Below are 23,173 nucleotides of genomic sequence, written 5' to 3'. Positions count from 1 at the left end.
TTGGACATCAATGGGCAAGATACACCGGGAACCAGGCAGTTCCTGGACCCAATCGCACAGGGTCAGTATGGTGGCTACAGTGGAGGGATTGAGAGGATGGCTCAGGGATAGCCCCTACTTTCGGCATTTTCAAAGGCTGAAAGTCTGTAGTCGGATTGTCAACGAAGATGAAATCACATTGGCTACCACCGCACCGAAGCCTGAATACCGTTCAATTTGCTTCTATGAGTGGCCAGAGGCCTTTTTTGGTGGAGAGCACACTCCTGGGGAACTTGAGAACATATCTATCTTCTAATATGATGTTGAACCATGATGCGTTGCGCTGTTGGATTTTGATGTCAACATGGGTTCCCATGACACGGAGAGTATCCGATACGGACAGTATCCATCACCATCACTCGTAATACTCGCTTCATCGCACTTCTAGTGTCCCAGAGTTCTATCAAGTAAGCAAATCTCGTTCTGGGAAATACTCAAGGAGCATCGCCAAGTTGAGGGCGTTGACCTCATGATACCAAATTTGACCTCAGCACATCACCAATTAGGAAAGGCGTGGTGGCAGAGTGGTCTAATGCGATAGACTAGAAATCTATTCTCTTCGGAGGCGTCTGTTCGAATCAGGCCCACGTCGATTGGTTTTCTTTTTTGTGTATTTGCCTTATTCAGTGTGTGGTTGGTTGTGTGGCAACACTTCTTTTTGCACTAATCCTTTACATCCACCTGCTTAAGGTGCTCTTCTAATGATCTAGCTTCTCTCCTTGCGTAATAAAGGTGTGTCCTGGATCTCTTCCTGCGTTAACCCTCCACTTGCGTAGCTAAATCCAAATAAGACAGGATCACACAACTGTTAAAGATGAATAAATTTTGCCGTTTCGTCTCGTGTTCTTCATTCTCGTCTATCCTTTACCTAGTTAAAAGAGACCTTGTTATATAGAGTGGCGACCCTAGCCAAAGAAAAGCAATACTACAATTTGTAAACTTCCTCCTTCACAACTGAAAAGTTAAGCAACGTGGCCTCATCAGCTACAAACTCACGCTCCCAACTCTGCGCATCCTCATCATCATCGTCTTCGTCAAAGTCATGTCTATCTGCGCCGCCTTTTGAAGCCGGCTGCCTGTGTCGTGTCGGCGCCGGTTCAACGGGAATCAGTGTTTCCTCTGGCTCATCAATGATCTTTGCAGGTGGCATTGGTTCGGGGGAAGGTTCGCTATAAGAAATAGCAATTAGCGGAGACTTCATTGCACCGTCTGGCCTGCTTACCTGTTCAACCGCCAATACGGCGATTGGTTCAATGCCTCTACATCCACTATGCCTTCGGCGTCAAGCATCTTGGGAATGATGTGGTCTCGCCCGGGAGCAACGTTCAGAATGCTTCTGACTAGGCTCACTCCAAGCTCAGTCACCTCTTCTGCATCCCCAGAGTCAGGGTCAGTCATCATCCATTCCAGCAGGCGACGTGGCAGCATGGTTTGCTTCAGAAGCTCCCAGTTCTCATCGTCGACGTAGATAACAAGGCCGACAGTGTCTTTGATGTCGAGGCCACCCAAAGTATTCTCGACAACAATTTCTGCATTGCCCGAGCGGTATATGAGTCGGGATGGAAAGCTGGACACGAGGCGCACTTGGGCATGTTCTAGTACTTCCAGCAGCCATGACGTTGCCTTTGGGTTGCTTGTTCGGGGACTTCGGAAGTGAACAGCAATTCTGAAACGTAATGTTAAAGACATCGAGCAAATTGAGTAGTGACAACTTACCGAAGGAGTTGACTGGCCTTGGACGAAATCTCGCCGCTCAACTCGATAGATTTGAAGTCATCAGAGGCCGGGCCCATCTCCTCAACCTTCCGAGATAGGTATCGCTCCTCAAGGCCTGCCCAGACCAGAAGATTGTCAAGCATCCAAACAGTCTTTGGGTCAAAGTCTAGCAGGTTGAGCTTGCCAATGAATGCATCCTTCAGATACTTGCGGTCGGAGATGGAAAACTCCATGGTAGCGGCACAGAGCAGAACATCGCCATCGGGAGTAAGGACGGGAAAGACAGGACTGCGAAGGAACTTTTCCTTGTCCAAGACGTGACCGTATTCTGGAATCTTTTGACTGACTGCAACCAAAAGTCCCCTGGCTGTGTCATCGCGTGTATTCCCGGGGCTCAACGACGCCACATTCACCAAGCTGTCAAAGACGAGACCGGCGTCGTTCTTTTCTATGCCGAGGAATTTGGTGAAGAAATCCTTGAGCTCGGGGTAGTGTTTGCTCAAATCGTTGACCCCTGGACTGTCCAGTTTGGGGGCCCAGGTGCAGTCGCCTGAGTTGAGCCATATCACATTCTCACCAGGGGCCACGGCAATAATCATGTTCTCTGCAAAAGCCGTTCTACCATCGCCGTGTTAGCCAGGGGCACCTTGTGCAGCAAGGTGACTTACCTAAGCTCCGCAGCATCTTGAGGTGAGAGCTTGCGCCGCAACTTGTCCAAGGCGCGATAGAAGTCGTCTGTCAGCCACAGATCTGAGGGATCAAGTGGCGCGTCGAATTCTCGTCTTTCCAATACGTTTAGGATGGTTCGGAATGAGGCACTCTGAACCTCCAACGTGTGTGAATAGAAGTCTCTCAACGATGCAAGCTCAGATTTGCTCGCATCCCAATCTTCGGCCACGGGGAAAAGGGCAGACTTGGAAAGTGTGCTAGACATGTCACACAAGTCGTCCATCAAGCACTCGCTGGGAGGTCTCCATATGGGATGGATGTAGAGCAGCTGTTCTTTCTCGAATACATCCCTGTGGCCATGAGTCAGTCACCTGTCTAAGATGCAAAGGGGATTGTTGCTGCTTCTCTCTGGTTGACATACCTGACTCTTTGTTGGCACTCCTCCGGGTCCCTCGAGTCTTCGCATTCTGCCTGGATACGAAGATACAACTCCAAAATTCGGCGGGGAAACTCGACAGTGGGGCTCTTCTGTCGTCGTATTCGGATCAACATCTCCAAGAAGAAGTCGAGATTGTCGCGATACCTGGCAAAGGCCCTAAGGCACCTCCACGGTCCAAAGCCCCCGTCTGGCTTGAGTGGTGGGTTAAGCCTGAGAAAGGGAAACGTCTCGCCCTCAAGCATGTAGCGGCTCTGGAGGTAGACTAGCTTGGGCAGGGGGATGTATGAGCTCCCAAGAGGTCGGTATTTCCCGTCTTGGCAGAGGACCTTCAAAGCCTTCAAATCCAACATGGAATCTGGGTTCGCCTTGGCATAGATCTTGTCGCGCTTCCAAGCCTGCTGGAGATAGTTGAGGAACTCTTCGGGGTGTTGTTTTGAGATTTCGACGCATCTCGGTGACAGGATCCGGCCCCTGTCACCAAACTCAAAGAGCCGCGGCTCTGAAGCGCCATGACCTCCATGGCTTCTGGAAGAAGTGCTGGCCGTATCTCCACGATCTCCACGCAACATTGAATCGAGATGATGTTTTTTAATGTCTCCCCCAGGTCAGGTCAGATCAGGTCGGGCTCAGTTTGAAGACTCACCGACATGAGGCCTGACGTTGACGTGGCGCAGGTGGGGACATGACAAACAAGGATTTGACGGAAAAAGTGCACTCCGATCCACAGACAGTACTTGGATCTAATTGGCTGAGCTTGCTTTAGGTTAAGTAACGCTTTTTGAGGAGTGATCTTGGCTTGTTATTTGAGTCATATAATAACAACTAAATATTCCAATTCTTCTTTCACTACTTCTACTACACTAGGCTGGTATTTTCACGAATACGGCGAAATAGAACGCGGGAGTTAAGTTAATTTATTCCTTTTACGGATAAGAAGGTGCGCCACGAGCAGCACTGCTAGACAGGCAAAGCCACAGTGCATGCTTACGTTCCTCGGGGCTCCCGGACCGCCTCAACACAGATCTCAAGCGTAGCCCCCTCTCAGGCAATTGGGCTGGCTCCAATCGCCATGGTCGTCGGTCGACTCTCTTCGCAGTAAGCCTAGATGTTCTCGAGCCATTCCCCTAGCCTCTCAACCGAGGTGTCAAGTGCCAGAAAATGTACTTTATACACGGCCTTCCATCCCTCCTTGACACCGGTGGCTTCCAAAGTCGCTTTGACATTTTCAAAGGTTATTCAAAGGATCCATTATCAGCCTAGTAAAAGCAATTGGAATCTCAACATGGAATAAATATATGTATTAAGCTTAGATCTAGTTATTACCATGTTTCCCAAACTAAGATTTGAGAGTAACACTGTATCAACTGATAGTACAAGTCTAGAGAAGAGAGCAGAGCATTCAGGCTCACTCCATAGACCCTTTGAGACCCAGGTTCAGATTGAAAGGAAGTATAGCGAACAGTCTCAAAATACTTGTCTTGTCCACTTGGCTGTTTTGTTGTAAACTGGCAATTGATTTCATCCCATTAAAGTTAATAGGTGAAAGGAAGAGGAATACTGGAAACTTAGATGGGCTAAGATGTCTTAGCTACCAAAGAAGTACTGTAAAAGAATAAGCACAAGCTTAACAAGTAGAATCAGCAAATGTGAGACACGAACCTCCTATGTATCATGTTTCCATCTAGGGAGGGTTAGTTCCAACCGCCCAGCTCGCGGTGGCTCCGCAGTTCTGATCAGCAGCAATAACGTTGAAGCTAGAAGATTTCGATTAGCGCGTAACAAATCACATGGTATCTTGATAAAAGCTTACCCTCCAGTGTCGAACTGCTGACCGCCCATGGCAACACCTTGGTATGTACAGGTTCTGCTGATTCGTGTGACATAGCTTGTAATGAGGCTAGTGTGTAGTGACCAGGTGATGTCGTGTCGCTATTTTCACAATTAGTTCCCCGCTTCAGTTGTCCGGTCAATATCTTACATCATTGCAAATCGCGATACCGGCGTTCCATGAGCAACCAATACGAGAGCAACGGCGTGGGGCGATATTGAGCCAGGCGTTCATCCTATCCAAGCGGAAGACCTCTTCCTGCATACGCAAAAGGTTGGCACGTCTGTTGTTCCAGCAGACAGGATCTCCTTGGACATCTCGCTTGTCGAGATCTTGGTCATCCGCTCCAAGAGTCACGTTGACGACAGGGCCATCTTTGCCATAATCAGGGTTCAGGTTCAAGACTTCCTCGTAGACTTTCTATAAATGGTATTTAACACGACTCCATGGAGAGAAAATGAGAACAGGATTACCTCAACAGAGCCAGAAAAGTACTTTGGCTTTTCATCATCAGAGACCTGGACCTCCCACAATGGCTCATCGAGCTGGAATGGAAGGTCTTTGTCGTCGGCAATAATGCGAGAACCTTCTGAAGGAGTCTCATTCTGCTTAGAGGGAGCACAGGCCACCTGAGCATTAAGAGTAAGTATCAAGCATCCAAATATAGTAGAAAAGACTAACCTTGGTGGCTAGGGCCAAGACTGGAAGACAGTTGGTGATTCTCATAGTTGCTTGAATCTCGTAGAGTGATGTCCGTTGCTGGTACTGATGAGATAAGAAGCCAAGTCTCTACTCAATAGCTGGTAAGTTCACGCTTTTATACTTTGATATTTTACCCATTCTGTGCTCTTGACGTACAGATGAGGCCTCTCGGAGATAGTCAAGTCGACTGTGCCAAGATCCGTTGTAAAGATCGGATGTAAAGCTGTCAGCTGACGTGAGATTTATATAGACTAAATTGTGGACTTATCAGACTCTATCTCTCGGAGTTGTGGAGACTCTTATGTTGTCGCTTAATAGAAAACATTCCACATGTTATGAACTAGCTAATCAGGTTCAGAGCCGTTAGCAGTACTGCTTTGTAGGAACACAGCATAGACCGTACTAGGCAAGTGCCTATGCAAGCTTACATCATGAAACGAGGTATCTTCGTACTCGCTCTGAAATTTAGGTTACCCTCGCTTGTCCTCTACTCCACGATACAACAGGGGCAAAATAAGCATAATGTCAGTACCTGCCTCTTTTGATCGGCCCCTTGCAAGATGCATGGGCTGTTTATGTCTTGGCTTCGAACGTGTCGTCATGTTTACCAGGGCAAATGGAACTTTGGTGATGTGAATTACCCTTTTATCAATCTTGAGGGAAACTTGTCGAAGCGAAACTTGAGATAACAGGCTAATTGCTAGGTGCTAAATGTATTATCTCATATGATTATTAATTTGTGTACGAGATTGGGAGCACATGGGTGCATCGAAACCAAGCTCAGGTTTGGTCCGAGATTGAACGCTATGGCTTCTCAGATCGCCTGAGGGATAGCCAAGACTTTTACGAAGGCTCCCATACACCCACTATCAACCGAAACGGCAAGCTTCACGAAGTTCCTTGGACAGATCAGGTGGATTGATCAACACCCATCAGTCTCGGCCGACGTGCTAACATATGACTCAAGGCAGCTCGGCTCGGCTTCGACAAGTTCTGCGGCATTGGTGGACAGAACGGGTTGTCTTTGTTCGATCTGAGCTCTATTGACGTCATTAGTGGCATATCATAATTAGCTATATCCTAGCCTAGCTATACCTAGCTTATCTAGTGCTATGCGGGATAAAAGAACTTAGAGAAATTAAGCCTCCTTATGCCTATTAAAACCTACTCTCTTTTTAGCTCCTGCCAATAGCTTGACAATGAGTCGTTTATCCAGTGGGACAGCATGTCCTGCCAGGATAGACTTGACCAGATCCAGGTCGAGCTGACTCCATATTTGATAATGCGCGTACTTCAGGAAACCTGTCCTACAAGTTCTGCTCCGCAGCAGCAGCAGTCAAGACGGCAGATGAGCAAACCACGGTGACCACTCGCGACGGCCAGACATTCAAGGCACGTCATGTCGTTGTCGCGGTTCCTCTGAACTGCCTCAAGGACATTGCCTTTGAGTCTGGGCTCGACCCGGTCAAGGCTGAAGCCATTGGCCGGGGCCAGAGTAACGACGCCTACAAGGTTTGCGTCGAAGCGAGCGAAAAGGAGTGGCGGAACTGGAGCGGTCACGCATTCCCCGACAAAGGAATTTCCGTGCTTATCGGCGACGCGTCACCCCATCCGGAAACTCATATGTCATTTCTATGCCCAGGAACTACATCAACCCCTCGAAGGATCCAGAGAAGCTCGTGGAAGCACTTCAGTATCTCCACCCTGATCTCAGATTGAGCACCTTGTAAGTAGCATTCCAACTTCGAACAGCATACGGCCGGCTGACGTTTAAAATCCTAGTTTGGCTGCGACTCCTTCAGTGACCCGTTTTCTAAGGGTGGTTGGGCGGTTCATGAGCTGGGCTTTGTCACCAAATGCTTGAGGAGTCTGCAGGCCCCTGCAAGAAATGTTTACTTTGCCAACGCTGACTGGTCAAATCTTTGGATCGGGTTATTCCAGGGTATCCTACACTCCTGCGTGGATCAGCCAGCTCTATGCCCTGCCTGCGTTCACGACCTGATTCGGATATGATTACGACGGTGCATTTGTCATACCTGCTCGATGGCTGTCGACTCTGTCTGCTTGTTCCCTTCTTGGACAATTTTTCGGTACCCCAGCCATTGCCGTCCTCATAGTAAATCCTCTCTCCAGCGTTACAAAACTCAACGTTGACCGAGTTCATAGGACAAATTCGGCCAGAAGCTCATGTTCATATCCACCCTAGTTCTACTCGCTTCGTCGGTATTTATTCAGTTCTTTAGCACCTCCCTGCCTGTATTGGCTGCCAGTACGCTACTCGTTAGCCTCTCTCTCGGCAGCTACGGAGTGTTGTCCCTCACCTACGCTATGGAGGTCTCGCCTTTGCCTCTACGTGGTGTCCTTGGAGCGTTTTATGGCTTTGGCATCATTACAAGACCTTTGCTCGCTGCGGGTGTTGCCCAAGGAGTGGTAAACATGACTAATGTCTAAGCTTATAAGATTAGTTTTGCCATCACATGGGCCTGGCCACTTGTACTACTTCCCGTGTCATTATTTGCATCAGAGAGGTAAGTCCACTCTATTGACTTCGGGCAGAGCCTACCACTGACTCATACATTTCTGCAGTCCTGTGTGGCTCACACGCCAAGGTCGTATCGCGGATGCTGAAGCAGCTTTGCAAAGACTTGCGATTTCCGACTTTAACATTGGCACCGATCTTGTGCGTATGACTGAAGTAGATCGCCAATAGCAGGGCTTTGAGCATTCTACCACCTACAAAGAGATCTTCAAAGGCTCGAATCTCCGGCGCACAATCATTGCAACCGGCTGCTACTCCATCGTTATCAGCACGGGCGCATCGCTTACAAATGGAGGATCCCACTTTATGATATGTTGCTTCAATCCACACACCACGCATGCCTACCTGCAGGGATCAAAGTTAACTATACCATGACCAGTGGCAGGAGTAGATGCCGAGACCAGCTTTCTGTGGTCTCTGGGAGCGGGCCTTGGGGCTCTGCTGGGGGCTTTCATCAGCCTCTGGATTCTTGCCAAGTGTCTCCGACGACCAGTATATATCTGGTACCAACTCCTCAGCACGGGTCTCCTCTTTATCCTTGGCTTCATTCAGCTAGATTTTAAGTACTACGAGAGAAGAGATGGTGTGTTTGCGCAAGGTGCTCTGATGACGATCTGGAACATCTTTTATGGAGCAGTTCTCAGTCCTGTCTCCACGGTCATCATGGGTGAAGTACCAAGCAACGCTCTCAGATCCAAGACGGTGGAATTTGCAACAGCAGTGCAAGTTTTCATGTCGGTTCTTGTTCTGACCATCTATCCCTATCTGCTAAATCCAGACTCTGGGCATCTTCAGGGCTACATTAGATGTGAAAAGCATGTCGAGAGTTTCGATAGCAAGGCTCGTCTCTGGGACAAAGAAAAAGGCCCAGAGGGTGTACAATCTTGCATTGTCGTTGTACGTATGTCCCTTCTTTTACACAGGCCGAGGGTCTTCAGCTCACCTATTGTTCTAATCGCAAAATGTTTCCAAGGGCCCTGCCAACGCAAGACATGACGGCTATGCAGACTCCATGACATATGTCTCCACGGAAACTATAATAAATTTACTTTGTACTCCCGACACCCGGAGGTCTGATGGCAGCTGGCCTTCCAAGAATGGATGGCTGCTTCTCAGCTCCAGCCAGCCCCAAACTCAATCCTCCACTGACTTGAAGCCATGTTTTCTTCCTCCAAAAATCCCAATGCTGTCGGACACCTCGGAACCTCGGACCATCAAGATTATGCGCCACTTAGGTCATTAACTTGCTCGAGATGAGATCAAGCAATGGCTGAATGACCAACCTTCATACGAGACTCAAAAACAAAAGGGCTGGAGTGTGGTAAATACGAGGTTGCAGCGCATGGAAAGTCACGCGGGGAAGTTATCCGCAAATCATATTTTCATGTAAGCCCGTGACAGAAATTGACGGGCTCGTATTTGCTCATAAGGGTGGGTGGGTGTATGGACAAATGTGTGGGCATAAAAAGAGCACCCAGTCCTCAGCGAAACCGTGTATTGTTTCATCATCTCGTTGCGCATCAAACACTCCCGAGGAAGACTTGAAGCTTCTATTTTATTCTATTCGAGCACTCCTCTCAAACCATCAACCACATAAAATGCATGTTCCCAGCCTTTTCACTATTGCTACTCTCCTCGCGGCAGCGTCCGCTGTCACCGGTCCGTTTCTCTTCCCCTCCCCATGATCTCTCCTCACACCAAATAGTCTCTTATGACCCCGGCTATGATCAGTCGTCCCGATCTCTCACAGCTGTGGCCTGCTCCGATGGCAAGAATGGCCTGATCACGAGGTACGGCTGGCAGACGCAGGGCAACATACCCAAGTTCCCATACATCGGCGGCGCTCAAGCCATTGCGGGATGGAACTCGGCATCCTGCGGTACCTGCTGGAAGCTCACGTACAAGGGAAAGAGCATTAACATTCTGGCTATTGACCATACTGGCGCGGGCTTCAACATTGCCCTCACCGCCATGAACGCTCTCACTAATAACCAGGCTGTCAAGCTCGGTCGTGTCGATGCTACAGCCACTCAAGTTGCCGTCAGCAACTGTGGAGTGAAATGATGTGTTGTGAAGGACACACGTTTTTGGCCAAGAATGGATGCATAATGATTATGAACGCAATAATGACAAGAGCTTTTTATGTCGAGCTGGAGGGGGGTACGTTTTTTGAGATTGATATAGTAGCTAAGCTCAACCGCCTTATATTTGCTAGTAAGGACTTTTGTCTCTTTCATGTTGATCCTCGTGAAACGACATTAGCCTTGTGCTTTAGTTCCTGGCCTAGCTTCTATCCTTGAGGCTTCATGTTGTAGGCTTTGAGAATAGCGACTGTGCCTGCTAAGAATGATGTCATTGTCGAAAGATGCCGTCAACATGTACATCCACTCTCCTTGAGGGGGATACAGTGTCGCATTTCCATCTGATCAAGCCAGAACGACGATGTGGCCTTGGTTTTACATACCATCATAGATCGATAAGTCTTTGTTCTACTCTCGAGGTATCATTGCAGATGAGACGAGTTTCAAAAATAGATATACATATGTATAGTAAACGTCCTCCACTCGCTGACCTAGGATCCTAGTAACATGTGGAGCTCTGTTGGTGCGCACGGGGGAGGTGTCGAAAATATGTGCAGTGAGACGACCCCGGATTCTAATCTGCGTACTTAAAATTTTATTTGACAGCACATCGAGACTGAGGAAACTATCAGGCCTTGCAGACATACGCATCTAGACCTTTATACGACTTGTGGCTATGTACAAAGTGCTGTATCGATCCATGCTTTTATGATAACTAGACATCTCATCAAAGTAGAGAAAAACAAGGATATATCAAAATACCTACCAAATTGACACATGGGTGCAGATCCTTTCCTGGGCCCCTTAGCTTCATGTTAGACTACTGGTTCGCCAGACGCTGATGATCCGGCTTGAGTGAGGGATTTAAAATCATTAGAGCTGATAGTACCACCTCAACGATGTATACCACATAAGATCATTGTTTAGTAATTTAGAAGGAGAGCAACCGTACTCGCTCCATGGTTGACCCTGCCCCATTCTTCTCACTCTCACGCACATATCTCAGCGTCGATGGGACCACTGGTGATTTTCTCGTGATGCAGGATCTAAATCACGAGACCACCTGGATCTCTATAGCTGAAAGGTACTGATAAGCTCACTGACCCATGAACCCTCCGGGGTTGCCGATGGGTAGAAAAGCAAGAACCCCGATAGGCTTACCACTAGCGAAGAGCTGGTAGGGCTGTTTAACATCTCATTATCGATCAACGACTACCCAATGCTGTTATTATCACACCGTCTTTAGGTTGCGTGGTGTTTGCAAGGTTATCAGCCTTCTGGTCACCAATGCCGGCATTACCTCGCTTCTGGAGTTATTCGATTGGGCCAAGGATCTATCGCATTCATGGATATTGGAGGCACGGCTCAATTATTCGGGCCCTGGCCTTGGCGAGCTGGCTTGGCCATGTGGTCAACCCTAGGTTGCATGGTTGGTTCAAGCAAACACAAGGACCGGTTCGACGGCAACACCCGTGGCATGTCGATCTTCATTCGATAAACTACGAGGCAGCACAGACTTCGGCAGGCGCTCGGATGCTCCCGAAGGTTGATCGTATGTCAGGGGGCTGACTGCATCGCCCTATTCATCAACCTATAGTATCCCTGTTGAAACAGATGTGGGGTGGTTTTGATCCTTTGTCACCTCGTATTCGCTGACAATCTTGACAAAAGTACCATCCGGGTAAAGCGGTCGGTCATTTGTCATTTTGGATGTTTACTCTACTACGTACAGCCTGTGATCACCCTCTCCAACTACCTGATCAGAGCACGTTCCGGAACTCGGCCGGTTGCATTCCATGAACCGTTTCTCATCCCACATGAGGTGAATAATGATGCAACGTTGTTTTTGGGGAATGAGGGTCTGTCAGCGTGGGAACCCTGGACACTGCAGGTAGGATGTCTAATCGGCGAAATTAATTCCCGCCGTATGCGTACCTTTTCCAATCACAAAGCAGTTGTTCAAAGAACATGATCCGTTTGTGAGTGGGTGCAGCGTCGCATAAACGCTTGGCCCCGTTAGCCCACTCCTTTCGTGGGGACATGACCCGTCTCATACGAACCTGTCCGGGCAGTTCGGTATCCAGTTGAAAACGCGGTATGTTGTAAACTAGAGGCATATAAGGTAACAGGTCTCAACCCTCTCACCCTTTTGTGTAGGTCCTCAACGCCTAGTGTTGACCAATTACACCTTAGTAGACACCGTCACGATGGTGTCTGTGTCACGCTTCCTTCGCGGCGTCGGCCTTGCGGCCCTTGCTGCAGTGACTTGCCAAGCTGCTGCCGTTGGCCAATCTCTTTCCAAACGTGCCTCTTCCAATGATCGTTTGGTATTTGCACACTTCATGGTATGCAACCCTTTCAAAGATACTCCCAAGTCAAGCTAACGATTTTCAGGTCGGCATCGTCGGCAACAGACAAAGCTCTGCAGACTATGACGAAGACATGAAGCTTGCCAAGGCTGCTGGAATCGACGCCTTTGCTCTCAACATTGGTACCGATACCTACAACGACGTGCAGCTTGGATATGCCTATGATTCTGCCAACCGCAATGGCATGAAGGTCTTTATCTCGTTCGACTTTCACTACTGGGACAAGAACAACGCAGCTGGCGTTGGCCAAAAGGTTAAGCAGTATGCCAGCCGGCCTGCTCAACTCATGGTCGACAACAGGGTATTCGTCTCAAGTTTCGCAGGCGATGGACTAGATGCCAACGCCGTGCGAAGTGCTGCTGGCTCCAACATCTACTTTGTCCCCAACTTCACCCCCTGGGGAGGTTCAACCAACGGCATTGATGGTGCTCTGAACTGGATGGGTTGGCCCAATGATGGAAACAACAAGGCCCCTAAGAACGGAAAGAGTGTCAGCGTCGCTGATGGTGACAACAACTACCTTAACTGGCTTGGCGGCAAGAAGTACATGGCTCGTAAGTTTTCCCTGGTCTAACACTACTTGGAGTGACTAACCCGAGCTTAGCTGTTTCTCCCTGGTTCTTTACACACTTCGGACCCGAGGTTGATTGGTCCAAGGTAGCCAAGCCCCATTTCCACCCCATCAACAGATGTAGCTGACTTGATGAATAGAACTGGGTTTTCCCTAGTGGGTCCCTCATCTTCGACCGCTGGAACGAAGTCTTGCAGAAGGGCTTCCCCATGGTCGAGATCCTTACCTGGAACGACTATGGCGAGTCTCACTACATCGGTCCTCTCAAGTCCAAGCACACCGACGACGGCTCGTCCAAGTGGGCCAATGACATGCCTCACAACGGCTGGCTCGATCTCTCCAAGCCCTACATCGCCGCCTACAAGGCCAAGGATACCAACGTTGCCAAGTACATCGAGAAAGACCAGCTCATCTACTGGTACAGACGCAACCTCAAGGCTCTCAACTGCGACTCCACTGATACGACATCCAACAACCCCCCTCCCAACCCCAATGAGAACTACTTCATGGGCCGCCCTGACGGATGGGACACCATGGAAGACATTGTCTACGTTGTCAGTCTTCTCAAGTCGGCCGGCACTGTGACTATCACATCCGGAGGAAATTCTGTCACCAAGGACGTCGGTGCCGGCGCCACTCTGATCAAGGTCAATGCTGGAGTTGGAAAGCAAACCTTCACTCTGAAGCGCGGCAGCTCCACCGTCCTGTCCGACACATCTCTCATGGACATTACCAATGTCTGTGCTTGCGGCCTGTACAACTACAACGCTTACGTCGGCACCGTGGCAGCTGGTTTCACTGATCCTCTTGACAGCGCCGGCTTGGCATCTCTCACTGTCGGACTGCATGTCACGACCTGCCAGGCCAAGCCATCTCTTGGTACCAACCCGGCTTCGCCCACTCAGCCCAACCCCCCAGTTGTGACCACTGCCAACCCCAACCCTGGCCAGGCTTGCATTAAGGGCACCGTCGCTGACGGACAGAGCCAAAACTACCTTGGCCTTTGCGAGTACACTTGCCACTACAACTATTGCCCTACCGCTCAATGCAAGTGTACTGAATACGGCTCAGCCGTATCCCCTCCTGCCACCAACGGCCGTGAGGGCTGTCCCGCCAGTGGCCTTGATGACAGCTACAAGGGACTTTGCAGCTACACCTGCAACCATGGATACTGCCCCCCTGGTGCTTGCACGTACTGTTAAGTTGAAGAGTGTGGTGGCAGTTGACAATTGGCGATTGGCGAGTTAGGGACTCAGCCTAGACAACAGTGTGACGTTCATCCAAAGTAGAATCGTAACGCTCCTTCTAGCCAATTTAAATCAAATCTTCAAATCCATAACCCTGATAATCGTCCATGTGAATATTAGAGCCATTGTCTAGATGGGAGTGAATAAACTAGAGCCGCGTACTTTCATACAATCTGTAATACCTCCCTCTGCGACCCCTGAAATACTTCAGCACCTTTCCTTGCTGAAAACTCAACTAATCCCACTCGATCATATGTCTTCGGCCATTCAACCTGATGCAATACGAGTCCAAACACTGACGGTGCAGAGAAGACATTATCACCCTCGCCAACAAGTGCCATTTTCAGAATCACAACCTCATCCCCCGAACTGACATGATATCTTCCTGCAGAAAAGAACCCGTAGTCGGTGTGAAACCTCGGTTCGTAGCCATCATCCAGAACAATCTCAGCTTTCAGTTCGTGCTTCCTTGCCTCGTACCACTCAGAATAACTAGTACCCCTGGCTGGTATATCTGAACTAGGAGGTTGATGCAAGGGGCGATGAACTACTCGTCCCCTAATGCAGCTTCCTTGAATGATAATAGCACCGAGTTCGCTATCCCCAAAGCTTCCATCCGCAAGCGGTTCGCCTGAAATACTCAAAATCTTCGCATACGTGTCCTCAATCCTTTCAAACGAGACAGTCCTTCCTCTCGCTCCCAGGCGCGTCCCCAAATGCTCATAGGTGATCCATGGCGCCTCCACTGAAGCCCACGACCACGTTGGAGCTTTGTTTCCTTCATTCCTCGGTTTCATTTGTTCCCCTGGTGATCGAAAGCTTCTCCACAGCATGTCTCCTATCATGGAATCCTCCCACAGTCCTGCAAAATAATTGGCATGTCGGTACCCCTGCATCTGCTTTGCAACGCCAGCGATAGCTGCGAATCTATCGCTTGCAAACGTCAGATCGAGTCCGCTGTATTGTTGCACCATGTCTCTCCACGCATCTTTCAACCTGTCTCTCTCTGTGTTGCCCATCGCTTGTGTATATTCGCGCTTATTTGACAATTCTGCCTGCAAGGCGTCACTCATGCCACACTCACATGCTGTGCAGGTGAGACACTCCCAAACAATTTCTCTCAAACCAAAATGTAGAACTCGAGGTGACAGCATCCTCTCTTGGAAAACCCATCCCCTGTGTAGTAGCGGCCAGCGGCTCCCATGGTCCAACACTCGACGGACAGAGACAGAATTAAAACTGTCAGGGATAGGAAGTCGGCGTCCAATGAACTCTGGCTCAGAGAGGTTGAAACATCCTCCCGAAGGTCGGGGAGACCAGGATGCGGAAATGGTAACGTAGCCGCTGGAGTAGTATGACCCCATGCGCGCGGCTTCTCGAGTCCAATCGGCCTCATCCCCCTGAATAATGCATAGTGAGTCGATCCAGATCAAGTCAAGTCCAAGACGACGAGTAGTAATTAGGGCGTGTTGGAACGTCCGCGGTAGGGATTGTATCGGGATTGCATTGAGATGGGCCTCGTAGTTGGCAGATGTCGTACGGAGGAGGCCGGAGGAGCCTTGAGGACCCCAGCAGTGACTGAGACAGGCATATCGACCAAAAGAACTGTTGGTCTCAATAAGTTTGATGGTAGTCAAATGCGTGAAAGGGTCACGTCTTATTCTGACTAGGCGGGTCGGAAGGCGGACGTTGGTATTGGACGCGCAGCCCTTATGGTCATCAACGCAGTGTTGAAGCCAATAACGAGCTTTGGCAAACGCTTCTGGGGAGGAAGTATCGCCGGAGATGTCGGCTGCGGGCTTGATGGGCGGGTACAAGGGACGATGACTAGGTAAGTCAAAAACCTCGATCATGAAAGGTATCTCGGACTCCCTCGCCATGCCGCACTGACAGCAGATACGAAGAGTGTCGTTTTTAGTGAGAGGTGCAAATATCCGGACCCTGTTCTCTCCGTCGAGACCAGACTTGTAGAACTCGAGGATCTGAACAACAAGTTGGCAATATTTACATCTGTCTTGGGATCGTCGTAGCTCCTGCAGAGTGGTCTTGCCATATACATCTTGGAGACATGCACACGTTGGGCATGTAGCGGGTTTCGTGCTGGAAAGGCCTTGCGATGAGGATGGAAGAAGGGAAGAGTGTGCATCCCCTCCTCGGTTCTTGGACAGTCTGAGATTCTTTATACCAACAACGTCTCTGAGCATTAACTGCGTCAACGACAGGTGTTCAGGCCTATGACCCTGGGTTACTGTCCCGTCAGGAGCGACCGCAATAGAACCCGCTGGCAGCTCAATTCCTATTGGCTGGTCACTACCGTCATGGGTTGCCAACTTTCCAGACCTGGATATCTCATCCTTGATCGTGCTCCTTATGATCCAGGCTTCAGAGGAAGCGCTGCTGCGATCATCACCCGGTTGCTCCAACTCTTGGAGCCTCTCGCGGAAGGCTGCATCATCGCGTAGTGGACGTAGATCTTCATCATAGAAAATTGACTCGTCTTCTGAGTGTAAGAAGCCGGCCAGGTTAGGTGAGGTGTCAAAGCCGTTATCCATTATGGGCGGCGAGGTGGGAGTCGTTGAAACTTAAGAAACAACGAAATGCGTATAAGTGATCCGCATTTGACTTTTTTCTCAGCAATGCTACCAAGCTACTAGAGAATTCCACCATTTGTAGGTTTCCCGTCACTCGTGAATTGAGTGGTATGATTATTAGAAGCGAGGCATAAATTCACCAACGGCTGAAAGCTGAAAACGCCACACGGGTGACCTTTGAGATACCCTCAGCCCAAGTAGAAGCAATAATTGTCACCGCCTTGACTTGTATGGATGGCTTGTATTAGCCTGGGTGCTAGAAAGCGGCAAGGCTGATCAGGGGTGTTTTGATTGATCCGTGCAGTGTTCAGCTGTCCTCGTGGCAACACTTCATTTCCCGGAGTCTTACGACGTGGTTCCACCACGGCAACAGGACGCAGACAGAGATGGCAAATGGAGGTGACTAATGGAAATAACAGCTATGGCCTGTAACTCGAAACTGCTCTCTTTCCATGCTAGGTTAGTTCTATTTCTTAGTGAAGGTGAGAGGTATGAAACAATATCCTATAGTTACGAGAGTGTTTTTTATACAGCATAGGATGGGTTGCTAAAGTTACCTGATAAGCTAATTTAATCGCTTATCTTATCTGACGAACTTTAGGTATCAGGTGGCATGTCGGACCGCGAGACAACATTGCTTAGTCAGCTAACAATCCATAAAGAAAGACTCTAGGGTGGTTAAGCTTGTCTGGTTTACGAGCTGAACAGGTATCAATCTATTACGTTCAGTTATCTCTTATTAACTAAATTCTTTTCATACTTTAATTCTTTCAAGCAATAATAAGGCGCAATATCAACTCGTTGCTGTCCAGAAGCTGTAAACAACCCACTATACGTTTATCTGAATGTTGTGTGATTGACACTCAACGTTGGCTTGTTAACTGGCACAGCCTGACATGAGCTCATTCCTCATTACCGCAACGAGGAGCTGACTCACGGGTACAGGTACGGACGGAACATGAATTTATCATCGTTTTAGGCTGAAAACAGTGTTTTGTATTGATACCATGGTGATTCATGCTGCGAAGCCATGAAGGATGTGGCTGGGCAGCAGTGGCTGAGGCAGCACACGTGATAGCCCTGGTCGGCACGTTTCTCAAACTCGCCGACGCTAGGTAGTCGGAGTCGGAGGTTACGGAAGCCGGTGAGACAAGATTTGTGCGCTTCGATCCACTTCGACACAATGGTTTGCTCTGTGCTTATGCAAGTAGTTATGCAGTCCCTCTTGTCCACTCACAAGTTGGCATATCGCATGCCTCGAGCCTTGCATAAGCCGAGCTGATCAAACCCCTGCATGTGATGGTGCCTTTACAGAACGGGGAGACTTTGGTCAACTCACTCAAGTCGACCAACTTGGGCACGTGACAATGATGGAGACGTTCGCCTCGTTGATGCAGTTCACAAAAGCTTTGCATTCTGATGGATTTATTTTACACGTTTCTTGAGCCAAGGGACTGGGTTTTCACCACCCCCTTCTGTCCCCAGGCGCCGAAGTCCACCGCCAGCATCTCTTCCCCTTCACCTCTTTGAACAGCAAGATCTCTTGAGAGAGAGGCCCTCCTGTTCAATCTCCGCAGCTTTCATTCTCCACCTATAATCGGGCCTATTTGGGTTGTCACTACTGCAACCTTTCCTCCAGCGCAGTTGATTATAGCTCCTTCTTGTGGAAAGGACATCCAGGAGCGCTCATCTTCTTCTGAATATACTTGGAATAGGCCCGGTCAGTAGATCTGATGTTTTCCTTGCGCGACTTTGCCCCCTCCTCATCCAGAGTCTCAATGGTAGTCCAGAATGATTCTCGCGGGTCTGGAAGAAACACGTCCGAGAACCACATCAAGGTTCGAACCAGAAGAACAATCAGCCACTTCAACAACGGATTTACGGGCTGTATTCGCATGGCCTGGAGTGTTGTAGGTAGTGAGAGCGCTTTGGGGAATGATACGCCCAACCAACGCAGTCCCGGTGGAAAATATCGAAAGGCAAACTGATTCATAATCGCCAAGCCAATGTATTGTGCCCTCTCAACGAATTCTCGAGGTGTGTTTTCGTAGTTTTCGCAAAACTCGATACAACCGTCAAAGTCATCAGGATAGCCTGACACCGTCGTCCCGTCCTCCATGAAAAAGAGGGGTGTCATGTCCCGCCAGAAATGATGAGCTGCGATCTTTTCCTTCTCCGAGAAACCCGACAAGCCTAGTCGGAGCCGCAATCGATGCATCAAGACTGCGCTGAAAGTCATGACATACAGAAAGTCATCGTTGTAAGAGAAGTTGCCCGGAAATTGTCGAGCAAGAGCTGCGTGGAGGTTGTTGACCTTGCGTACCGCCTCGCGACAGCGAGCATCACTCGGTCCGTAGTGCCACCACGTCATGTTGAAATTTTCCGTGTCCTCGACACGTTGTGTTCCTCGCTTCACAACTTTGCCGCCATCTGAGCGCCATACTGTCTGGGCCCCGTGAGACGTGATGACAAAGTTGGGAAATGTGAGAGAGTAAACGAGGTTATTCATAAAATCCGAGAGACGGTAGCAGGACATTAAGCGCCACATGAGCTCATAGTCTTTCTCAGGGTCGAGGCTCTCGAGGGTGTCGGAGATCCAGTGGTACCCTCCAGGGGTAATTTGACGATGCATGGTTGCTGGAACATTAAAGAAACAGGTGCTGAATGATGATAGAATGAGGGTTTGCTTGGCCCTTAACCTTCGAAGGTAGGTTTATTTGACCTTTATAGCGAGTGTTCTAGTCGCATCTTTGAAGCGAGCCGCCTGTGTCCCGGGATGATGCCGATAGTGCCCCGCCACGGTGTTTCTGGAGGCTTGAACGGCCGCTTAACTAGGCATCTTATGGAGATTTGAATGGGGTAACATGAGCCTTGATATTTGCAAAACATGCCTCTCTTCGAGTCTATAGACCCATATTTACCCCGCCAATGCCCAAAGAGGAAAGGGTTTCCCCGTATTTACTCTTGAAATAGAAAAGCTCCTACAGATTAACCCGGGCCGTCCATCTGTACCCCGCAGATCCCCAACACCCAAGGAGCAGTATCCTGGATACTGGGGTGAGAGGCTGCGTGACGGTAGTGAGATCATGAGAGCTCACGTTTTTGAAACGCGCAAGTTGAAAGAGAGTTGGCTCTGGAGTTGCCTTGTATTGGTATGGTGTAACATGTATTTCATGTGTGAGCATAAGATCAGCCTTCACAACACGTAGGCAAGATGGAGAAGAAAAGCCAAGCTTTAAACAGGCTGGGTCTTTATTGTTGGATTTGTGTGGCAGGACTTGTTTGTCCGTGGCGTGTCAACGTGGTACTGTCCCTAGCCTTCCCTTTGATGTAGCTGAAGCCCGGCTCTTGATGGGATAACTGAGCTAGAGGACAATCACTAGCATTCCCTGGTTCGCGTAACCAACACAAAGCTCTAAAGAACCACCATGATTGCAAATTTACCAATGGTTCCGTTCAAACCACCTCTGAAAGTCGGCAGCAAAGAAATGCCCTAACTCAATGTCGTCTCCCAACCCAACCGCTGAAGCATCAAACGCTGGCATTGTGGAAAACAGATCGGACTCGAGGTCAAAGTTTCCATTCTCGCTCCTTGCGATAGCTTCAGGTGCAGCAGACTGGCCAAACGAGCTGAGAGTCTGAGGTGACATTGAATCTAGCAGATTGGTTAGACAGGCATCGCTTAAGCAGAATGGTTGACTTACCCCAAGCGTTTACTGCTCGTAGAAGCTGCTGCAAAAAGTCGACGCAGCGTGATATGATCATGTTCTCAGTTCCCATTCGCAACAATGCCTCTGAAGCTTGCGTGAGAGACCGCTTGGCCCGCTCAAGGCGGTCGGTGTCGTGTACACCCTCTACATCGTTGTCTTGGAAGATAACGAGGCTTCCAAAGATTGCTAGTGCTGCACTGAACGCTGCATATTGTAAGCTTAATATGGCCAGGGCCTAGGACATCAGTGTGGAACATACCGTAGTATAGAGTGAACCACCATGCACCAATGAGATGACGTCCAAGATCCGGTCTCGTCAGTACCGTATAAATGATCTCAATGATGTTCTCCGCCACCTGAACAAAGGTTCTGTCAAAGCTGGACTGCATATGATTGACGGGGGCTGGGTTGCGAGTTGAGGTCATGGGGTCCCTTAGCAAGGCACCCAATGATCGGATAAAGGTAGGTCGATGAAGGAGAAGTTGGACGTTGAGATATCTCAGGGTTAATATCAAGCGGACTCGCTCAGTTGTAGAGTCCTGGATCTCCCCTTCTTTTGGGAGGTCAGTTGAGCTGCGGAGGGCCAGCTGTGGAGGTAAGTTGTGTTGCCATTCCGTGAGCTCTTGTCCAAATTGGATTATTGAGGTCATCGTGACAGTTTCTGTTGGCTGCTCATCGCATCCGAGGTTACTACCATATAATGTCGTGATTATTCTTCCCATGATTCTGTACAGATGTCTTTCTTGGGTTAATCCGCTATTCTCATGTCCGGTGAAATGAAAGGACTTACATCGATGCGTTGAAGAAGCCTGTGCTAAGGCTCTGTATCTCCTCGGGTACAGAGGCACACGGCGGCAATGGTTTGGGAAGGTCTAGGCGTATGTACTCTTCAGGGATTGCACATGGACGACCAAAAGTCATGCTCAAGCTCCTATAAGACCAGTCAGTATCGAATCCGGGTACTTAGCTCGACTTGATAATGGATTCAACCGACCTGTCAAGTAAGATACATCCAAACCAAGTACGCTTTCGGATCTCTTGCTCCACTGGCATGAACTTTGATGCAATATCTCTCGAGTGAAGTCCGATAGACATGGCAGCTTTGATGGCAAGACCGTGTATCGTCCATGTACGGACTGACCTCTGCGTACCTTGGAGATACTGGCTCATGAGTAACAGGTATTGAACTTTGCACGTTAGTCACCCGAGGAGCATTGATCAAGAGTGATCGTCTTACCTATTTCAAGGGTGGTACCACGAAACATCTGTGTTTGGCAAAGCTCACGAGCACGACGGTAATAAACGTCTGATTGCTCAAATCGATAGTCGCTTCCTGATTCCTCCCAACAAGAGGTGCAAGTGGCCATGGCAAAGATCATGTTCAGAAGCCCTAGCCAGGTACGACGAACATTAGTTCTGAAACCACTTGCTCGAAAACGCTCGTAGGTGTCGAGGAAGGCCTCCTCGTGGATATAGGGAAACAAAAGGCCAGTGTTGGAAAAGTAGGCACGAATAAGCCTTTGCATCTCGTGATCAGGGGGGAGGATGTTGGCGCTGATGTTGTGGATATGGCTCAGAGCAGCGCCTGGTGATTTTGAAGTAAATGTGTTAAAGGTGTTTACGACACCACCCTCGTAAGTGCCGAACTCAGACGCTGAGGCTTGAGAAGATAGTCTGCGGTGAGCCGACTGTCTCTTTTTTATGGCCCGTAGTATGTGACGCATGAAGGCGATGTTTGAGGATGGACCTATAAAACATGATGTTAGTGATGATTGTTGCGAATTCAGATACTTGAACTTACCAAAGAACCCACAGTCTTGCTCATCGACGAACGACACGGCCATACCGTCAGTCATGCTCTGGTCTATAGAGCTGTCATGACACCCTTCGATATTCACTATTACATCACTGGACCGACAAGCGAGTGAGTCCTGGTGGACATCGTCGGTTCTTCTCTGGGCATCTTCAGTCAAAAGCCGGTCAGTTCTCAGGTCAAGTGAGCCCTGGTGGGCTCCGCCAGTTCTTCTCCGGGCATCGCCCTCGACGGCAGCCAGCCGGCCATTCTGTAGTTCAAGCTTTGTCTCCAAGAGCTTGACTCTTGTCTCTAATGCGGCGAAGAGACTGAAAGAATCGTGTTAGCACATGGGAATCTACCAACTCATATCACTCACTCTTTTGGAACTAGGAGATTGGCTGAGGCCTCTTGCTGCTCATATAAACATTCAAATCCTAGCCGCTCACATGCATCGCACCTGGGTCGCCCGCCATTGCACTGCAAGAATTGTTAAGAAGGCTATCCTTTCAAGAGACGCGGATGAGGCTGCTTACTCGCGATTTCCGAATGCGGCAAGCAGAGCAGGCTAGGGCCACTCGCCGCCTCTTCGGAGCTGGTTCGGCATTGTTGGCTCCATTCTGAGAGGTGGCCGTATTGGCGAATCCGGGTGAAGGGTCGTCGCGAGGTGTCATGGTATCGGGTGCAGCAAGAGGCACGGAAGGTCAGGAGAGGACGCCGGGGGAACATTGGGATGAAGCCGGTTCTTATGGGCCCATGTTCTCCAAGAAGTCATCTGCCGAGATTCCCTTGGAAACTAGGGGGCGCCAAGGTTTGTCCCCAGCTCGTGGGGTAACTAGCTCGATGCGAGATGCCAATCAGAGGCCTGGCAATATGGGGG

The 23,173-nt window shown here is 49.3% G+C and overlaps 8 protein-coding genes across 8 annotated transcripts; 3 read left to right on the top strand and 5 right to left on the bottom strand.

Moving 5' to 3' along the window:
- Nucleotides 1-1,257: 1,257 nt before the first annotated feature.
- Nucleotides 1,258-3,432, bottom strand: NECHADRAFT_44755 (uncharacterized protein; the record flags this gene model as incomplete). Its single annotated transcript, XM_003040437.1, has 4 exons — nt 1,258-1,705; nt 1,756-2,373; nt 2,424-2,774; nt 2,846-3,432. The coding sequence occupies 4 exons, from the start codon at nt 3,430-3,432 to the stop codon at nt 1,258-1,260; spliced, it is 2,004 nt and encodes a 667-aa protein (XP_003040483.1).
- Nucleotides 3,433-4,544: 1,112 nt separating this feature from the next.
- On the bottom strand, nt 4,545-5,417 carry NECHADRAFT_82414 (uncharacterized protein; the record flags this gene model as incomplete). The annotated part of the gene is made up of 5 exons (XM_003040436.1): nt 4,545-4,617; nt 4,674-4,792; nt 4,842-5,111; nt 5,165-5,320; nt 5,373-5,417. The coding sequence occupies 5 exons, from the start codon at nt 5,415-5,417 to the stop codon at nt 4,545-4,547; spliced, it is 663 nt and encodes a 220-aa protein (XP_003040482.1).
- A 1,175-nt stretch (nt 5,418-6,592) lies between these two features.
- On the top strand, nt 6,593-8,948 carry NECHADRAFT_82413 (uncharacterized protein; the record flags this gene model as incomplete). The annotated part of the gene is made up of 8 exons (XM_003040458.1): nt 6,593-6,608; nt 6,652-7,018; nt 7,108-7,119; nt 7,637-7,823; nt 7,854-7,921; nt 7,980-8,077; nt 8,312-8,829; nt 8,940-8,948. The coding sequence occupies 8 exons, from the start codon at nt 6,593-6,595 to the stop codon at nt 8,946-8,948; spliced, it is 1,275 nt and encodes a 424-aa protein (XP_003040504.1).
- Nucleotides 8,949-9,444: 496 nt separating this feature from the next.
- Nucleotides 9,445-10,168, top strand: NECHADRAFT_123372 (uncharacterized protein). Its single transcript, XM_003040457.1, has 2 exons — nt 9,445-9,591; nt 9,638-10,168. The coding sequence occupies exons 1-2, from the start codon at nt 9,531-9,533 to the stop codon at nt 9,994-9,996; spliced, it is 420 nt and encodes a 139-aa protein (XP_003040503.1). The 5' UTR covers nt 9,445-9,530; the 3' UTR covers nt 9,997-10,168.
- A 2,052-nt stretch (nt 10,169-12,220) lies between these two features.
- NECHADRAFT_104887 (uncharacterized protein) lies at nt 12,221-14,290 on the top strand (the record flags this gene model as incomplete). The annotated part of the gene is made up of 4 exons (XM_003040456.1): nt 12,221-12,358; nt 12,408-12,936; nt 12,987-13,039; nt 13,094-14,290. 4 exons carry the CDS (start codon nt 12,221-12,223, stop codon nt 14,153-14,155), a joined length of 1,782 nt encoding a protein of 593 aa, XP_003040502.1. The 3' UTR covers nt 14,156-14,290.
- A 145-nt stretch (nt 14,291-14,435) lies between these two features.
- On the bottom strand, nt 14,436-16,752 carry NECHADRAFT_82410 (uncharacterized protein; the record flags this gene model as incomplete). The annotated part of the gene is made up of 2 exons (XM_003040435.1): nt 14,436-14,472; nt 14,600-16,752. The coding sequence occupies 2 exons, from the start codon at nt 16,750-16,752 to the stop codon at nt 14,436-14,438; spliced, it is 2,190 nt and encodes a 729-aa protein (XP_003040481.1).
- A 1,687-nt stretch (nt 16,753-18,439) lies between these two features.
- On the bottom strand, nt 18,440-19,423 carry NECHADRAFT_94868 (uncharacterized protein; the record flags this gene model as incomplete). The annotated part of the gene is made up of 1 exon (XM_003040434.1): nt 18,440-19,423. The coding sequence occupies one exon, from the start codon at nt 19,421-19,423 to the stop codon at nt 18,440-18,442; it is 984 nt and encodes a 327-aa protein (XP_003040480.1).
- Nucleotides 19,424-20,231: 808 nt separating this feature from the next.
- On the bottom strand, nt 20,232-22,773 carry NECHADRAFT_44681 (uncharacterized protein; the record flags this gene model as incomplete). The annotated part of the gene is made up of 8 exons (XM_003040433.1): nt 20,232-20,379; nt 20,465-20,705; nt 20,761-21,243; nt 21,706-21,940; nt 22,124-22,248; nt 22,303-22,456; nt 22,547-22,622; nt 22,673-22,773. Coding segments are annotated over 8 exons (1,563 nt in total), but the record flags the coding sequence as incomplete, so codon positions are not given.
- Between the last annotated feature and the right edge of the window lie 400 nt (nt 22,774-23,173).

Source organism: Fusarium vanettenii (genome assembly GCF_000151355.1).
Source record: "Fusarium vanettenii 77-13-4 chromosome 7 genomic scaffold NECHAsca_65_chr7_8_0, whole genome shotgun sequence".
Classification (NCBI taxonomy): domain Eukaryota; kingdom Fungi; phylum Ascomycota; class Sordariomycetes; order Hypocreales; family Nectriaceae; genus Fusarium; species Fusarium vanettenii.
The sequence above is the reverse complement of the archived record's forward strand: the minus strand, read 5'-3'. Positions and strand labels throughout refer to the sequence as shown.

Excerpts from the sequence above, each read along its gene's own strand:
- NECHADRAFT_123372 (XM_003040457.1), top strand. The coding sequence starts at position 9,531 with ATGCATGTTCCCAGCCTTTTCACTATTGCTACTCTCCTCGCGGCAGCG. Across the intron at positions 9,592-9,637 it reads GGCAGCGTCCGCTGTCACCG|TCTCTTATGACCCCGGCTAT; the intron begins GTCCGTTTCTCT and ends CACACCAAATAG.